The sequence below is a fragment of the Sinocyclocheilus anshuiensis genome, unplaced genomic scaffold (genome assembly GCF_001515605.1).
Source record: "Sinocyclocheilus anshuiensis isolate Anshui unplaced genomic scaffold, SAMN03320099.WGS_v1.1 scaffold437, whole genome shotgun sequence".
NCBI lineage: Eukaryota > Metazoa > Chordata > Actinopteri > Cypriniformes > Cyprinidae > Sinocyclocheilus > Sinocyclocheilus anshuiensis.
In genome coordinates, this window is record NW_015539902.1 from 209,239 (window position 1) to 228,165 (window position 18,927).

At 36.1% G+C, this 18,927-nt stretch overlaps 1 protein-coding gene across 2 annotated transcripts in view; it reads right to left on the bottom strand.

Annotated features, from left to right (window-relative positions):
• opcml (opioid binding protein/cell adhesion molecule-like) overlaps positions 1-18,927 on the bottom strand; it is a 154,570-nt gene that overhangs the window by 62,839 nt on the left and 72,804 nt on the right. The window contains exon 2 of one of the 2 annotated variants that reach the window (XM_016482959.1): positions 15,821-15,896. In XM_016482959.1, coding sequence (XP_016338445.1) covers positions 15,821-15,896 — 76 coding nt within the window. Of the gene's footprint in view, positions 1-15,820; positions 16,486-18,927 lie in introns of those variants that run through there. The other variant, XM_016482958.1, reaches the window with a different exon arrangement.

Below are 18,927 nucleotides of genomic sequence, written 5' to 3' on the forward strand. Positions count from 1 at the left end.
CATACAGACAAACACACTTGAGGAAACACACAGTGTGAAAGCCTATAAATCTTTCTTGTTGCGTTCTAGTCATATGTGGCCAGCCATTGGGTGAGTGTGTGTGTGTGTGTGTGTGTGTGTGCATGCTTGCACTTGCATGCCTATGAGGTGACCTATATACAAGAGAGAGAGAGAGAGAGAGAGAGAGAGAGTTGGGTGTTGTTTTCTTCTTTCCTTCCGGTGTGATTTTTCTGTCATTGTGTACTTCAGAAATTTGCATCCTTTCCCGACCATTTCTCACGGGTGCTGTGCATTTCTCTGTCTCCAATTGACAGCTCAAAATGTCTTCCAGATACGCATGACTGGGGCAGAATGACTGCCGGCAACGCCAATGAATAGAAACAAGTCCCCACAGTGTGAGAGTGAGAATGTAGATAACTGATAAAGCCAAGATACACCTACTGCCTATCATCAGCCTGATTCAATTCTGCTTTATCTAGCTGCAATGATACGATTCTGATACCTGATAATACTGTGGCTGCAGCAGCACTCTGGGCTTAACAGTTTTTTTTTTTTAGAAAAGATAAAGTAAAAGGAAAGAACATGGAAGGAGAGAACGAGAGAATGAAAGAGGAAAAAAAGTCATGAGCTGTGTGGTTTGGGAGTTCATATGAGGGAAATTATTCTAATACTACGGAAAAGTAAATACACACTCTTTGCACGACTAACATTTGCAATAGGTGCGTAAGTGAATTCAACTCACTTTGATCTGAGAAAGTAGGAGTGACAGAAATTCAAAATGTTTTACAAGCACTAATGAAATCCTGTGAGAAACAGTCAATATTGCTCTAGCAAAAAACAACATGCAAGCTTTTCCTTTTACAGAGGAGTACAGAGACCCATTCTCTCTGTTTAAATCTAGACCAAGGGTAATAAAGGGCAAATAAACAAAATTATGTTTACAAAGACAGCCTATCTTTTATCTAAATGTAAAATCTCAGAGCGTTATCACCTCCACAACATAATCATTAACTCTCAATGCATGAAACACATGAGGAATCGTGGGAGGTTATTAAGCCAATCAAAAGCCAAAGCATGTACTGCTAATAGAATCTGTACAGGTGGTCCAGAAAATTTCCAAGTCATTGTTCTTCTGATCGGTCGAGAGCAGCGTGGCGTGTCTAGCGGGCACAGGATGTAGGCCGTCGGGAGGCCTGATTAATCTTCATTTTCCTGCTCTGTCATTTTTAACCGTGATTCACCAATCAGCCACTGCGACAAAGACATTTTGTGCAAAGAAACACTTGGAAGTAATTACCAGACTTTGCAAAGTAGAAAAAAAATAGTGTGAAAACTAGCACAGAATATGTGCATGAAGATCTGCTGATACAGACCTATAGGGTTTGGAGAAGCTAATGCGTTGCGGTGGATTCATCAATAGCAATATAATGTTTTTTTATTTTGTAAGAAATTACAAAAAATATCATTATAATTCATAATTAACAATTTGATAAATAAATGAATTAAATCCATTTTAATAATGAATAATAAAGCTTGATAGATCTTTTTAAATAGTGTTTAACTGTGAAGACCTGCTGTTTTGTAAAGATGTTTTTTAAAGGTTCATTTCATTTCATTACTTGAGAAACTGATAGTGGTGTACATAATCACCATATCATCTTGAATTTTACATTTTCAACAAAATGTTTGCATTTCTGCAAGAAAGTGGTAAATTCATCCATAGTATTTTAATGTTATTTATTTTAAAATAAATAAATGAAATTTTAAAAAAAAATCACCTTTAAGACCAAATTATTTCAACTATCTACAACGACATCCTGTTTTCCAGAAATAATCTGCTCATGCTCAGAGTGGGAATAGGGAGTCTGTACACACACACACACACACACACACACTAAATGTGCCAGGTGAAATGATAAATGGGAACCAGTGAGTGTACTGCCTGGGCCTCCACCAAGGGTAGTACGAAGCAAATCACCAACAAATCAACAAAACAATATGAAATGTTTTGTAAGACCCCTGGAATGCAGCTTCAGCATTAGAGGAAGCACTGACCCCTGATCAGAGAGAACAAACTCTATCCTTCTCTCTTCTCCTTCCACGAAAATCAATTTCTCCCTCTTCAGGCAAACTCGTTCTGAGAAGGCTTATGGATAGAAGTGTTTACATTCTTTAGTAAAGCATTAAAGCCAAGTCAAAAGCCTTGACGTTAGAAATAAAGGAAGTGAAGGACAGAATCGAGTCGAGTGAAAGAGGTGATGATTCACTGTCAACTATAACCTTTCTGAACCTCTATCTCTCTACCACCATTCTGAACCTCTGTCTTTCATTTAGTTTCACCTCCAAAACAAAGGGTCAGGATACTGTATTTATTCTTGAACTAGGCTAATTGTGCAAAAATGTCCAAAAACATTTGTGGAATTTCAAGAACATTTGAAAACAGATGAAAATTTGCCCCAAAAGAAATAAGAATTGCTCCCTAAATGCAAAATATATTTATTATACCATTAAAATATTCATTATTGCTGTTCAAAAGTTTAGGGTTGGTGAGATTTTGTAATATTTTTGAAATAAGTGCCTTTTCCTCACCAAGGCTTTATTATTGAATTTTCAGTGTCACATGATCTTTCAGAAATCTTTCTAATCTTTCTCTCTCTGTGTTTTTGAGGAAAGCGTGATACAATTTTCCAGTATTCTTTGATGAAGAAATTCATCTTTCATCTTTCTATTTTTTTAAATAGAAATCTTTTGTAACAATATAAATATATTTACTCTCAACATCTGATGAATTTAATGCAATTTAATTGCTGAAAAAAAATCGTACTCACCCAAAATTTGGAATGGTGTATATAATTCTTAATCTTGATTTTTACATCTTCAACAAAACGTTTGTATTTCTAAAAGTAGCGCGTACCTTTGCAAGCACAAATAAATATTATTATATATGTACAGTATATACAGTATAGGCACACCATTTAATAAATATTAATTGTATAAATGCAAGGTGTACATTTAAAAATGATTCATGAATCATTCATGAATGAATAAACATGTTCATTAGTAATGAGAAAAGTCCTAAACTTATAGTGTTAGTAAGCATTCAGACTCATTTTTGGAGATGGATGTTCTATTTTGGAAAAAAATAAACAGAATAATAATAGAAATGTTCTTTTCCACTCTTAGGAAAAAAATTACATTTCTTGGATTGTGACAATCCATTTCCTTTTGTGACAGCTGCCTATACATTAAAATCTATCCGGCCCACTCACCCACCACCAGATTGAAAATCATGGCAGTCGTACAGAAGGGAAGCCTGAACCCATTTCAGTTTAATTACAGCACATTTTATTCCCAGGGAAAAACAACAGCCCCTTCAAACTGCCTATGAGGTTTTACCTCAAGATGATTTAGCTCTCAAGATGTCAAACTTTCTGTCAAGCAAATACATGGGTTGCAGTAGCCTAATAGTTAAGATTCTGTACCGCAGACACAAAGGTTCAGCCCCGAGCAGGAGTGGGACAGGAACTGGGGACTTACTAATATCACAGTCCTGCTCTATCACCATTGTGCCCTTGAGCTGGGCACTTAACCTCGGGTTTCTCTGCGAGAAGTGAGCCTGCAATTAATCCACAGAAAGTCAGTACGGATAAAAAAGCATGCTATGTGGTAACAAGCTAATAAGTTTGCAGATAATGGCCAAAATCCACCTACTCACACTGTCTGACTAACAGGTACGATTACTACACTTTCAAACTGATTATCAGTGAAGCCAATCAGATCAGAACTGACGTATTCTGCCAGTTTTGTGTGCAATACACGTCAGACAGCCAGCAAACCGACTGTGGTTGGACCGTGGACATGCCGTTTGAGGCTGAGACTACGCATTACATAAGTCAGAGCATGAATCTGCACGAAAAGACATTGATCATGAATGTCAGCAGATAGTATCCTACATTATGAAAGTCTCCTAATGTTTTTGATAGCACGAGACTGCCTAATAGCCTCCAGTGCTTGACTTTTCATTACTTTGGGCTTTTGTCGATGATGGTCTTTGGAGACCCTGATACAATCAAGTCCACTTTTACTGCAGAATTCTACCTAATTACCACACCATTGTCTTCAAAGGCAATCCTGATGCGCACTAATCTAAAACCGCACCGCAATCTTTTATAAAACACCTGAGAGCCCATTCGTGTTCCTTTTGGAAGCCCTGGCACTTCATCAGTTCTCACGCACACACACACACACACATAGCAGACAGCGCTGAAAGCAAAAAGATTGTATTTGCACCTCTAAGGAAACGAGGGCACGAGCAGAGGTTTGCGCTGCCAGGCAGTGATACGTTATGCTTCGTGCATGCAGTATAGGAAGATCCAGTCTTATGAGGAAACAATTGCTATTCCATTTAAATTGCATTTTGAATTTCTTTTGTTCTCGTTCTGCTTCATATTGAAATTATAGACGCCATGAAATTTGTATTAAAAGGTCACCCAAAAAGGGGTGTGCATAGTATTTCTTTTTCTTTTGTTCCAGTGCAAACCTTTAATTTTCTACAAAACAAATGCATATTTGTACATTGATTAATCTCCATTTGCACATGTCTATAGAGAAAGCCCAGAGGTCACTCTATTAAACTCCAAAATGTCATTAGTGTGAGTGGCATCTAAATTAGGGACAGCCACTTCACCCTGCCCAATTTTGGCTATCATCTCAAAGAAATATTGTTATTCAAAGACTGTTCTGCACATTTGTGGTTGGGATTTTTCAATAAATCTTTCTGCAGTTACATAGTAACTGACATTGAATCATTCATTTAACCAGTTCATTCAAAACGGCTGATTCATTCAGGAACAAAACAAGCAACCGTGTTTGCGAGTGAGTCATTGAATAATTTATTCAGCCAATTCATTCAAAACCCCTCATTCGTTGAATGACACAAGTGACTGTTATTATCATTGAGCTTCTGAATCATTTATTCAACTGATTTGTTCAAAATGGCTAAATCATTCAGGAACAAATCGAGCAACTGTTTATGAGTGAGTCATTGAATCATACATTTAACCAGTTTATTCAAAACCCCTAAATCATTAAAGAAGGACAAAAATTGTTGTTTTGTTATCAGTGAGTTATTGAAAAAATAAAAAAACAAAGTAACTATCAATTAACTATCAATTAACTTATTGTTCATTGAACCGCTATATTAAAGCAATATCACACAATCATTCTGCCACCTTGTTTATTCTAACAGCCCAGTGGTTGCTAGTTAGACATCTTTTGAACTAGCAGTGGCAGAGTTTGGTCTAAGAAAGTAGATCCACAAACAAAAAGTGTTTTGTGACACTTCTTCTTTTTTCCTTAGTAAGGCCTTCATATTTTTCTGTTGAACTGTTATATAAAAGCAATACTTACAAGATATATATTATGGGTATTTTCTTTCCACTGGGAGTCTTTGCCCTAATGTTATTACATGACTTTATTTCTTCACACAACCATAGTGCATGTTAACCTCAAAAATGACAAAAACACCATGAAATAGTGCAATTTATTTTTTTTGTCTCTATTTTTGGGGTGGGGGGTGGGGGGCATAATAGCAGTCTTCAAAAATCCTCCTTCTGTGTTCCATGGAAAAAAATAACAGCATACAGGTTTTCAACAACATGATAGTGACTTTTGGGTGAACTATCCCTTTTATTTACATAAGCTGTAAAAAAATATAACGAAAAGTACACAGACATTTACTGCTACATGTCAAGAAATAAACACTTCAACAAACAAATCCTTCTGAGAGTTTGCCCGTTTTTTTGCCCACCTACAACCGCTGACATTTAGACAGATGGGCCAGCGGTTAGTATTTTCCTTGCGCTATCTTTCTTGCTGTTGCCCCTGGTCAATCAGAGATCCAGTCGGGCTTAAAGAGAGAATTAAGAAGAGGCCAAGATTCAGGTAAATCTGACAGGGTCTGGAGGATCTATGCCTGAATAACTGCATAGGCTGGCCTTGCTACTCTCTGCTTTCATCAGAACTTCAGGCATGTGCTGAAGCGAACCGTTAAAATGTTCAGCGCTCAAGCTGTGGGTATGCACATCACGATTACTTAAGACAAATACAGTCTGAGGGCTATTGAAAAACAGTTACACACATTTTAAAAGCTATTATTTCCCTGATTCCCTGAAAGCATGACAATCACTTCCTGTTAAACAACTGCACATTTAAATAAAACACAATACCATTCAAAATATATGAATCATACATGCAGCTGTTTTAACCCTTGTGATGTGCTGGAAATCCTTTACCAAATTTGGTTTTCCCGGTCAAAAATGACCAGCCTTTTAAAAATTGCTGGTATATCTATCATTATGCTGTATTATCACAACAACTTGGATTCAGTCTTTTTGTCTTCATTCAATTAGAACAGATTTTGTATTTGTTTTGAAAAATTTGAATGTCTAACTTCGATATGATAATTTGAAAAGTATAGATATTCGGTACAACAGGGAAGAACTGCAGAATATAATGTCATACAGATATTTTTAGACTGAGGTGAATAAACTTCAAAATGTTCCAAAAACAAATACAAGATCTGCGCTAATTAAAAGATAACAAGTTGACAAAAACATTGAATCCAATATTTGGTAATAAAACAAGAAATTTATAATACATTTTTTGTATGTCAGTCATTTTTGACCAGGAACACCACAAGTGTAAAATCCCATATAAATCCCATATAAAATCCCAAATAAGTACAAAAATTATCAAAATATTTTGGGAAGTTTTAGTCTAATGCGATAACATTAACTACAATCCTTTCCAGGTCAAAATGACCAGAACACAACATGAGGTTTAAACATTACATTGTGGTTGCCAAGCCAAATTAAAAATACAATAAAATTTATATTTCTTTATTCACTTATTACCTAGTCCTAAGCCAGGTGGATACATACAGTACAAAATGCCATTTTAATATGGAGTATATATTAAAATTCTTTGCACAGTGAGAGTAAAACTGCATTTCTACTTCCAGGACTCATGGGCCTATGATAAATACGGCTTCAAACATTGCGAAAACATCAAAAAAGTACCCTTCACATTCCTATTACCATAATCTATTTATGCATGAAATGCTTTATCATTGTGCATTACATAAAGCATGCAGAGAAGCAAAAAATACGCAGGCCAAACTGGGGAAAGTCAGCAAAACTTTGACAACTGTGACTACTAATGTAGACTATTAAATCAATACGAAAGAAGACCAATTTAAGGCTTTTTACTTTCAGGGGATTGCATCAGAAATATCAGACAGTATATTTAAGAGATAATCAAAGTGTGAATGCTTTTAATGTCCCTAAAGGCAAAGCAAGCCTTCAACAGCATAGCTATTCTCTCAGTCTGTCAATATTGGTCAATGATGAGCTCCAGGCTTCAGCGCACATCAAAGTCTTAAAACCTGCTTTAGGCACTTACAGTAAACTGTGCAGAGAAAGCTTCTGTGATTGTCAAATAAAAAAATAAAAAACACACACTCTCTGGCACTCCCAGGATACATTACTGAGAGTCATTTCTAATGTAAAGTGTAATGAGACCCTCGGTGATAAAGCAATAGCAGAGTAATGTAATCTTTGTTGCTACATTTGCAAATCAGCATTCAATACGACCGTGTTATAAGCTAAGTAGGAAAAATCTTGTATTGCACTTACTATTTGCACTTACACTAATGCTGTAAATAAATCAAACCAAGTGATCCTACATGATTATTGTGAAAATGACACTGGAATGCTTTCGTTGCAAGTGACAAAATCGAAAATGAGTTTGGTAAACTCTGTGACTTCAGCTTATCTCACACATTACAAAAACATAACTGCAAAGCATCAGATTTCAGAATACCTGCTGCAACAAAACATTCCGAATCATCTGAAAGACGTGCAGAGACATCAAATCTGTCACAATGCAATGCATCATTCATAAAAGAGAATACAGGAGAAAGGCATGTTAGAACTTTGATGTTTTAGTGAAGCATGTTTAATCTTGCCATATCTTCTGAAAAACTGCAAAAGAATTCAAATTGGACTTGCTCGGCAATAACTGAGCACGCTGAATCACAGTGACTGGACCATCAGTTCCTGAGACGGAGCAAAGCAAATCACAGATGATATCTGTAAGGTTGTGATTTATATCAATCAGCAAAAAATAAACCAGACCAGCAACCTCACAAGCGAATCCTAATGTAACAAGAGTTCATAGAGCTACACCTACTTCCAATTCACAGTAAATCAGGACAAAGTAAAAATAATATAGTAGAATATATCAAATTGTACATGATTTATACTTTTTTTAGCAAGTTTGAGCAAGGCCTTTAAGTATAATTCTAAAAACACCCCCCTTTAGTTCATGGTGCACAAGTCTTTTTGCTGTAAAATCTTCACTCATTTTGAGACACAGTAAACGTGATAACTTTTACATTGTTAGTAATATTTCAAAATGAACACTTACCAGCCTGAAGCAACTTAGGTTTACTTGATTATCCATTAATCATTTTCTAGAAAAATCATGTTGTGAGTGTGTGTGTCAAATGTGAGTATTAAATATGATACATTAGGCTTGTGAGGAACTCTCAATCATCATTGTATTGCACTGCTTTATGGATTTGATCATTAAAATAAGCATTTATATATCATCTTACCAAGATATTATTGAACAATATAGTGACAACTGATATTTATATGTACTGATGATTTTATGTACTGTAAGCAGTCTGGTATATACATAATAAGCTATTAGAATTTTATTTTGGCCATATAAATATCAGCAACTGCATGAAATTACATATTTTTCATTTTTCTCTGAATAAAACTTAGGTATTTTTTTTCTTCATCGGGTGTAAGCTCCATATTCTCACTATATCACACTATAAGAGCCATAAACGCCTGATGTATGAAATATGAATGATACTTTTTTTTTTTATTTTGTCTAAAAGTTCAATGAACTGAACATTGCCAAGCTGTGAGGTGGGGGAAATACCAATCTATCAATACAGAACTTCACTGTCCCTGAAACCCTAGAGAATGAACCTTCTATAGTATAAAAAATTCATGTCTGAATAGGAAAGATCTTCATGTCCATACCAAAAGCTTTGGAAAATGCAGAATTCCTATTAAGACATCACAATATGTATAACTGTATGACCATGATACTGTAGTATCATTATTTGTGCATTCATTTATTCATGAATTCATTAAATTATTTTTTTGCTGTAACACCAAGCAGTGATGTTAACAATCTGTAAAAGTTAATTTTTTTTTTTTTAGATTTAAAAAAAGAAAAGAATCTTCAGATAAAAATTCCCCAGAAAACGATTTCTTTGAACTGAGTCTTTCGGTAAAACTGCTTATTGATCCTGTTAAGTAATAACCAAGAGAAGAGTTCAGAGCATTAGTGTGCAAATCATTAGAAGCATCACGTTAAACTTGAACCCATAAGACAGTGACCGGTGGAGCATTACAAAGAGAGTATGTCCTGCCCTAGCTCCTGTGCTAATTTTATAAGATGACCACCCCAAGGCAGACAAATGAGAGCTGTGCACTCCATGAAGAATAACATCAATGACCGCTCACATCCCATGACTATAGAGTCCCTTTCAGAACGCTCCCTAAAATACATAATTTAACAGCAGAGTGCATCATCACATCACTTATTGATTATCTCTATATTATCTCTAAATGCTGTATAAATACATTTATAATGGTAGTGAATTTCGATTGTTACTCCAAGATTGTTGGTTTATGCCAACTGATATAGAATTAAAAAATATTCTATTCTATTCTAAGCATTTTACATGGGGAATGAAAAGTATGTGCAGCATGTGTGACACGTACACTCTTAAAACTCTTAAAGGTGCTTCAAAAGGTTCTTCAAGTGATGCCATAGAAGAACCATTTTTGGTTCCACAAAGAACCATTCAGTCAAAGGTTCTTTAAAGAATCATCTCTTTCTTACCTTTTTATAATCTGAAGAACCTTCTTTCGCCACAAAGAACCTTTAGTGAAACAGAAAGGTTCTTCAGATGTTAAAAGGTTCTTTATGGAACCAGACAAACAGGTTCTTCTATGGCATTGTGAAGCACCTTTATTTTTAAGAGTGTAGCCTGATATTTGTATGGATCTAATTAGCAAGAAATCATTTAAATGTGTTTTTAAGACAAGAATATCCATGCAAGTTTTACTGCTTATGTGACTCAGGTACGGTTTTGATAAAAACCTTCTTTATCTGCATATCTGCCTCATCCAAAGATTCATGCCTGGAAAAATATGAATATATATCATGCCTCAAATCTCCAAGTGGGTGGACTTGGAATAGAATAGGGTGGAATATAAGCAGTACTTGCTTATTTCACACCGCCTAATGCAATTGCACGATTCAACTGTGTCTGTGGGGCTGGAGGCAGAACTACGGTTCCCAGAATGCAATGCAGCAGGAATAAATCATGCAAAAATATTGCTTTATTGTTAACTTTTACTGCAATATTTACACTTGTGTTAACTGAATCTATGTCCTTAATATGTGATTGTTGAGTCTCACAGCCATCGTAATTTGTGCATTGGATGTACTGTTCAAAAGAGTTAGTTCACCCAAAATAGCTCACTAAAAACTTACCCTCATGCCGCGTCAAACCTTTCTGACTTACTTTGTTCTGCAGAACACCAAAGATGACATTCTGAAGAGCGACTCAGCATTTTATCACCCATACAATTAAAATCAATGTTGCTTTAGACCCCACATTCAATTTTTGGACAATAACTGTAAGTCATGCAGGTTGGAAAGTCATGGTTGAGTAAATGATGACAGAATTTTTATTCTAGGGTGAACTAGTCCTTGAAATACCCTGCAAACTGAATCAAATACTTGAGTTCAAGTGCCATTATGAAGAGTATTTGTCCACGAAATTACTGACCCAGGCAAATATTACATGAAAGTACCAACAAAAAAATAATCATTAACAAACCAACAACCTTTCCACTGTGATATTCGTTTCTTGCACACTGTAATTTACCACAATCATATCAAAGTTTTCCTGCTTGAAACAATAATATAATTTGAAAGCATATAAATAATGTATAGAAACTATTCTATACTATATACATACATATCTATACGTGACTCTTATGCAACCTCCTCCCTGGTTGATTCGTTCAGCTGGCTTGCAGTGATTTGTTGAGTTATATAAGACCGAAGCCATACCACAATACGAATAGACAGCCAAAATACAGTTTGAGATAATACAAGCTAACTGTGTGAAAAGAGTGTCGTGTTTCTGCTAGAAACACTACGCTGAAATCCCCAGCGCTGTAATGTTGATAAGGGAGATCACCATTGTGAGAAGCTTTCAACCATCTGTCACTCTGACAGTCGGGTCAGGGGGCGTCCACTTAAGACTTCATCATCCTGCCTGCTTCAGAGAAGGACCCTCAGTTCAATTAATAACATGTTGTAGTGCTTTGTTTTCTGCTGTTTGATTTCCATCAGTGGTGCTGGTACTTGTTCAAGGCCTGAAGAGATCTGCATTCAGTATTTTACAGCAGTCAGGCACATAAAAATGGTAATAAATAGACAATTTTCTTTAAGTCATTAAGTATTTTTGGTTCTACTGGCGACATTCCTTGCGTGCGCTGGGTGCTTGTAACTCTAATTTAATCAAACCAGCAGTTTAATAAACTAAATAAGAAAGGACAAACAATTAAGTTTCTGTGTTAGTCTAACACCTCAGGTTATGATCAATGCATTTACTAATAAGAGTGATATTGAATTCCTGAGTTAGGACGCTCTGACTGACAGCTCTTTTTTTTGCTCTTTTAATAAAGTGCAAACAAATAACTCCTACGCTGGCATTAGCATTATTTTTGCGGCCATAAAAGTGTTTCCTGAGGGATGAACATAATTGGTTGTTTATAAATAAAAGCTAGAAATACCATTAAACGCTTGCGATGTGTCACTGGAGAGATCAGAGTAAACAACCTGTTTTTATTGCACATATTCCTCTTTGTGACAACACATGGATATTGGAAACCACATGAAATTAACTGATAAAGTAGACTATCCATCTTTGTGCTTAAATCAACCTACAATTACTTTGTGGTTGCAATGGCTACCTTAACACTTACTAGAGAAAGTTTGCTTTCGGCTTCCCCAAATGTGCTCAAATCCTTTCTTACTGTGGAGAAAGGAAGTATATAGTATAGATTTATTGGATTAAAAATACAACAAAAAAGTAATATTGAGAAATAATATTAACAGACAGATCGATAGATAGATAGATAGATAGATAGATAGATAGATAGATAGATAGATAGATAGATAGATCTATCAAACAGTTCTCTAGCGTCTAGTGATACTACATTATTGTTGGCACTTTTCACTTCTTAGATTTTGTTCCGTGTCTTTTGCCACCAGATGATGAATAATCTCATTTACTTCTATTCATTTCTCACTTAATATGCATCACTTACATTAAGCCATCAACAACAACACAAAATTGAAGTGTTGCTGGCAAATTATGCACTGAAACCTCAGTCGGTATTCCAATAATTTGTAGACTTCAAGATGTTGTCAATCAACCTACCACGGCTTATGTATTTTTAAATCAAAATGCAACAGCTTACAGCTTCACACTACACCGATAAATCAGACGTTTCTTTTTTCAGTGCTTTAAAGTCCAAATCAAAAACATGATAACATTTCACATGCAGTTAGAGTGAACGGGCTCTGCCACAATGTTGTGCAAAAACACAAGAGGAAAAATGCTGCCTTAGAAATGTCTTGTTTTTTTTCAGGTAGAAACCATGGCTTCTGGCTTGGCTAAAGTCTGCCACCCTTCATTTGCTTTGGCTGAGCTGAAATGGCTTTTCTTTGGGGGATAGATAAATCACCACACATCTCCAGGTGTGCACAGGCACACCGCAGCAGTCGCCATTTGGATCAGCAATACAGAGAAGTTGGGGCACGCAGAGTGCTCTGCCATCAGTGTGACAGTGTTTGTGACAGCTTATCTCAACAGTTCTCCATTATGCGGAAGCTGCGCTCATGATCAAAAGTAAAATACATGACATGACTGACGGCGATCAATACAAAAAGACTCCAGATGTCCTTAATGTTCTTTTCCACCTGATTTCACCTTTTTGCTGACTTCTGAATTGTGGCACCAATACAGCCATGAACTTACAAGATATAACGTTGCTATGGAAATGTATTCATTTTCATTTGCTTTATGTTCTCACAGTCAAGGAGATGGGTTGCTTTGAGATAAATGCAATTGTGAGTCAATCTGATTTAACTGATATCTGCAGGAGTCTATAGAATCAATAGTGGATGAACCAAAACTAACTGTGCCACATAACTGAGAAAATCAAAGTTTATCTGAATGGCTAAATTAAGAGAGAGGGAGGGGAAAAGCAGCACTCTGGGCTGACAGATGGTATGACACATTTAATTCTCAAGTGGAAGGACTTCAAGTGGAAAAAAGGACTAAGAAATGAGGTCCAGAGATTCTCTGGTGTCTGCGAGACATGAGTGTAACACAGTTCACCGATCAGAAAGTCAAAAGTCAACACTTGCATACATTTCATTCTTTCCATTAATGCTGATTTGTTTGATTTGTGCAATTTGGATCCTTGGTGCATTCACTGTGGCAAGCATATGATTTTATATTCAAGCATATAAAATCAAATTCAAATGACGCTGCAAGTTTGGAGTGTTGAGAAAATGCCAACAGAATTTAATCTAATTTCTCTTTAAATCAGAAACACATTATTGTAACTTCTGACAAATATTTGGCTTGTTTATTATGAACAGTTGGCAGTGATTCAGATGTTGATGTCAGTAGGAGTAACAACATCCTGTTATTAACTATCAACTATTATCCACTAGCAATTCTTCAATCTCAGTTTTTGTTTCCTCAGGAACATGAGTTTATTATCAACAGATATGTTATTTAGAGAAACCACAAGTGTTTTTACAGTTCAGCCCAACGCCAAACATTTCAGCCATCAAGACTAAACGAATAAATGAACAAACGCTTAGTAATTATGTACATACAGACCAGAAATGATGTACATGTAAAAGAGTTGCAATGATTTACTAAATATGATTTCTCATTAAAAATAATTAATCTATACATTTTCACATTATTTTCTTGCTCCCATGTTCTTTAATTCATGGAATATATATGTTATTTATTAGTATAATATGGTTAGCACTGTTCTTGGCTTGACAAAAATCAAATAAGGCACTCAAGGCTGTGTGTGTGTGACAACTAAAAAGAGCATGTAATTTATAATACAGGCTCTGACAAAATGTTCATTGCTTCAGTCATTAAAATCATTGCTAATTTTAAAAACAATTTGAATGATAAAGTCAATGTCTCATTCATAAAGATGGATGAATCAGTGTTTGTGGATGAATCTATAGTCACATATTACTGTATACACAATATAACAGTCTAAAGGGGTTTATTTGCTATACACACACACGTGTGTGTGTGGTCCTGGTAAAACCTAGGTGTGTGTGTGTGTGTGTGTGTGTGTGTGTGTGTGTGTGTGTGTGTGTGTGTGTGTGTGTGTCTGTGTCTGTGTGGGTGGGTGAGTGGGTGTAAAGTTATGGGCACAATATACATATATTCAAAATTCTGTAAGAGAACAACTAAATATCAGCTTTAATAGAATGAAGTTCTCCACTGTATTTACTATTTCTATCTGTCTGTCTGTCTGTCGATCCATCCATCCATCTATCTATCTATCTATCTATCTATCTATCTATCTATCTATCTATCTATCTATCTGTTTATTCATCCATCCATACATCCACACATGGATGCATGCACATTGTGTTAGTAACACACACACACACACAAACAACAAGCATTCTGCACATGAATGTCTCTTTATTCAAAAGAGGGTTTTTTCAAGCATCAAACTCCGCAATAAGGGTCTATACAGATCGACGGGCTGTTACCGTCCTCAGCAGTTTTGTTGTGCAACTTTGTTCCAGACAAAAATGACATTATTTTAGACAGAGTTTCTGGAGCCAAGCGTCAAAGGACACAAGCACAGGCCACTGTCTCATGCTACACAAAACGTCCCCCGCTGCGTCTGGTACCACACGCAGGGCAAAAGCGAAACGAAAGAGGCATACTTTACTCTCAGTCCCCCTACAGGAAAAACGACTGCCTTGTTACCCACATTTATATAACTTCACGGAATAACCATTAGAGGAAAAGTAAGAAAACAATGATGCTACTGTAAGTGCATGTGTGGGCGTCCACAAACGAGAGTGTATCTCTGTGTGACTGAGAGTAAAGAGGGAATGAGAAATCAGGCACGAGCGAGATGGGAGAGGGAGAATGACTGAAACAGAGGGAATAGAGAATCGAGCCGAACTTACATTTGATTTGTTGATTAACTACTTATCTAAATAGGCCACCAAATCTGATTACATAGACCAGACTACATGCTGATTGCATTACCAGACGATTGCATCTCACCACGGATTCCCAAAACAACTCCAGCAGAAAAATGAGACGTGCAAACAGCAGCCAGATTAGGCTAATAATATTTATAGTTCAATAAAAATTAAAACATTTAAACACTTAAAACTAGTTTATTACTAACTAAAATTATTAAATAAAAAGTAACACCTAGCATATTGACTAGCTGCATAAATAAACATTCTAATGTTTGCAAAACGGTCCAAAAAGCATTTAAAATGAAAAAGTACATAACATGAAACGTATATATATATACACACACACTTATAATGTAAATAATCATTGACTTACTTCAAGACAGCACTGTCTCCTTGTCTGACAGTGATGTTGTCCTTTAAATAAGATTCTCCGCTTCTCGCTGGCACTCCTGCGGGCACAAGGAACAGCAGTCTTAGAGCCACAACAACCAGGCATTTCCCCTGCAGCTCAAAATAACCAGTTATGCCCATTTTTCCGTCAGAAAACTCAGAAACTTCCGTCCGCAAAAAGAAGCGTATGACTGAAGGAGCGTAAATGTGATTCCCCTCGGAACGCAGCGTCCACTTTGTATTCCGTCCTCTAAATATCTCCAAAAGTATTAGTTTTACTCAGTGTTACTGACAGGAAATCCTTCAAAACGCTCGTAAATATTCCTTGAAAGTTTTCAGCAGTCGGGTGAAACGTTTTTTTCACGCGTTTTCAGACACACGGAGGTGCTGTACCGAGTCTTCAGAGGCAGCACATATGTTGCTCGCGCTCTCCGAGAGATGCGCGCGCTCTTAAAGATGCTTCAGCCTCGTTCTGAGCCTCGTCGGTTTCAAATTCACTTTAATTGGACCCGTACAAACTGAACGCGACTGCGAGAGGATGTTCAGTGCGTGAACACCTCCGGGGTTGCTGAAACGGGTTGGCTGTGCGTGGAAAGAAGCAGAAATACGCCTGGAGACCGAGAGAACGCGCTCGGTGGTGCTCTTATGCACGGATAGGTGAGGAAACTGACTACCCGTCTCCCTAAATAGAGCTTAGAGCTTAAGTAGACACCATACACGCGTTGAGGTCAACACAGATAATGGTGGGAATATTTACTCCAAACACATTCAAATAAATAATATATTTATTGTGGACAACTGGGCAATTATTTCTTTGTCTGTCTATCTATCTATCTATCTATCTATCTATCTATCTATCTATCTATCTATCTCCATCAAAACCAGCAAACATGCTAGTTTTGTAGACCAGCTAAGACCATCTTTAGATGTTTCTTTCCGGCCGTCGATTAGTACTGCATACCAAAAATAAACAATATCCGATTATGAAATTAGACTTGTGGAAAACATCATTTTCAGCTACATTTAATCATTAAAGTTATAGTTTTTAGCCTTGCATTAAATATAATCCATGATAAAGAGATTACAGTGGGCAGAATCCAAACATTTTATGTGGTGTGGAATTTATTTCAGATTATCATTCTCATATCCATATACCACAGTCTTCAGATAATCCTTAACTAATCACTGCACTTAAACTAGTTTATGTTTACATTGATGGTAGATTTACTTCAGCAAAAGAAATGCAGAAGATAAAGGTTTAAATGGGGTTTATTGATTGAATAGTTACTTGACCATTTTACCAGAGATTGTTACATTAAAATGATGATGAACATGCCACGTGGAAGTATGGCATAAGATAAGATTTAATTAAATATATATATATCTTCCTCTGATGCAACCTGGTACTTGAGAATCTGATTTGATTCAAGTGTTTTTTAATTAAAACCTGACTGACCTAAGCAAATTGTAGATCTGTTTAGCTAATTAGTAGTGTGAATCCACGCTTCAGTGAAATTCAGTAGAAAATGATACCCTTGATTTTATAATAATTCTGGGAGAAGGGAAAACAACAGAAGTCTTCTTATCCTTAACACCTGAACCGATTGATTTAGCAGAAATGTGGAAAATCCAACCATTCGACCATTCGTACAACCATTGTGGACACAATGAGCCAATTATCTTTCTTTGTTTAATTGTTTTTCGGTATTTCTGGAGGAAGCTCAGTTGTGTTCAATCCCAGAGCTCTGGGTGGGCGGATGAAAGAATGTTTCATTTCACTGTTTTTGTTGTGAATCAGTCACGATGAGTTCACATCTTTGTTATAAATGTATATAGTTAGCATTTCAATTCAGGTCAGTTGATGATCTTGCACCATAATGTGCATATTCAGTGTTAAAACGGGTCAGCAAGTAAATGGATGCTCAGATATGGATCATCAAGATTCACAAATTAAACTTATGCTTTGCTCTGCTCTGCTGTAAGCAAAAGGTCTTCCATAAACCTGCACAGTGTGTATTTCTACACACAGGACATATATATTCATATTGCTCAGTGAACACCACTAATATAAACAGACATAAAGATCACCATGAAGGAATGCAAACAGAAAGAATAAAATACATGTGAATGTACTGTCGTCTTGCAGAGACAGATATGGCACGAAGCGGGTCACACTGGCTGTTTGTGATATAACTACAGTCACTTTTGATTAACTGCTGTCTGCCTTGTGCTGCAGTTCTGTTGGTTGCAGAGGCTGCAATTACATCGAATTACCTATCCATCTCTGTTTAACCAGCTATCCATCTGTCAATCCAAATTACTGACCTTTTTTTTCATCCATGCCAAAATGGCCACAAACCCCTTTAAATCATAATGCAGTGTAGCAAATTGCCACATTAAAACACAATATATGGTTACAGGTGTGTGTTTAGGTCATTTTATATTTTTGCTTAAAATTCAATCCAATCAGAGTTGGAACTATGCATTTTATAATATAGAGTGCAATAGTGCCCATCCAGTTTTCAGAAGACTTGGTTCCAGAAGTATTTTTCCCATTTATTTTTTCCATAGGGATTAAAAAAAAAAAAAGGCTTATGTTATGCATACAATTTTAATTTGAAGCCAAAATGTCTGAAAATCTGACAAAAAGACAAGGTACAAAACTGTATGCTTTAGTGAGGAAAAGACGGGAGTGGGCGGAGCTAAAGAACTATTTCCATGCGCTTTGCTCACTGCGACTCTGATTGGTGGAATTTTCTATACAGAATCATGTGTACTGTAGGTTTTCGCAACAAATTCTGCTATTAAACACAATTATTTGTTTAATTAATGTGAATAGATGGTTTCATAAATGCATATACCACCATTTCTTCACCTCAGAGTTCACAACAGGTTTATCAGTTATTGTTAAAAAAAAAAAAAATTCCTATGGAGAAAATTAATTGAGTTTTTACATTCAGAACACTACTGAATGTAAAAGAATATATACAGTGGTGTGAAAAGGTTTTTGCCCCCTTACTGTTTTTTTTATTTTTTGCATATTTGTCACACTTAAAAGATTCAGATCATCAAACAAATTTTAATATTACA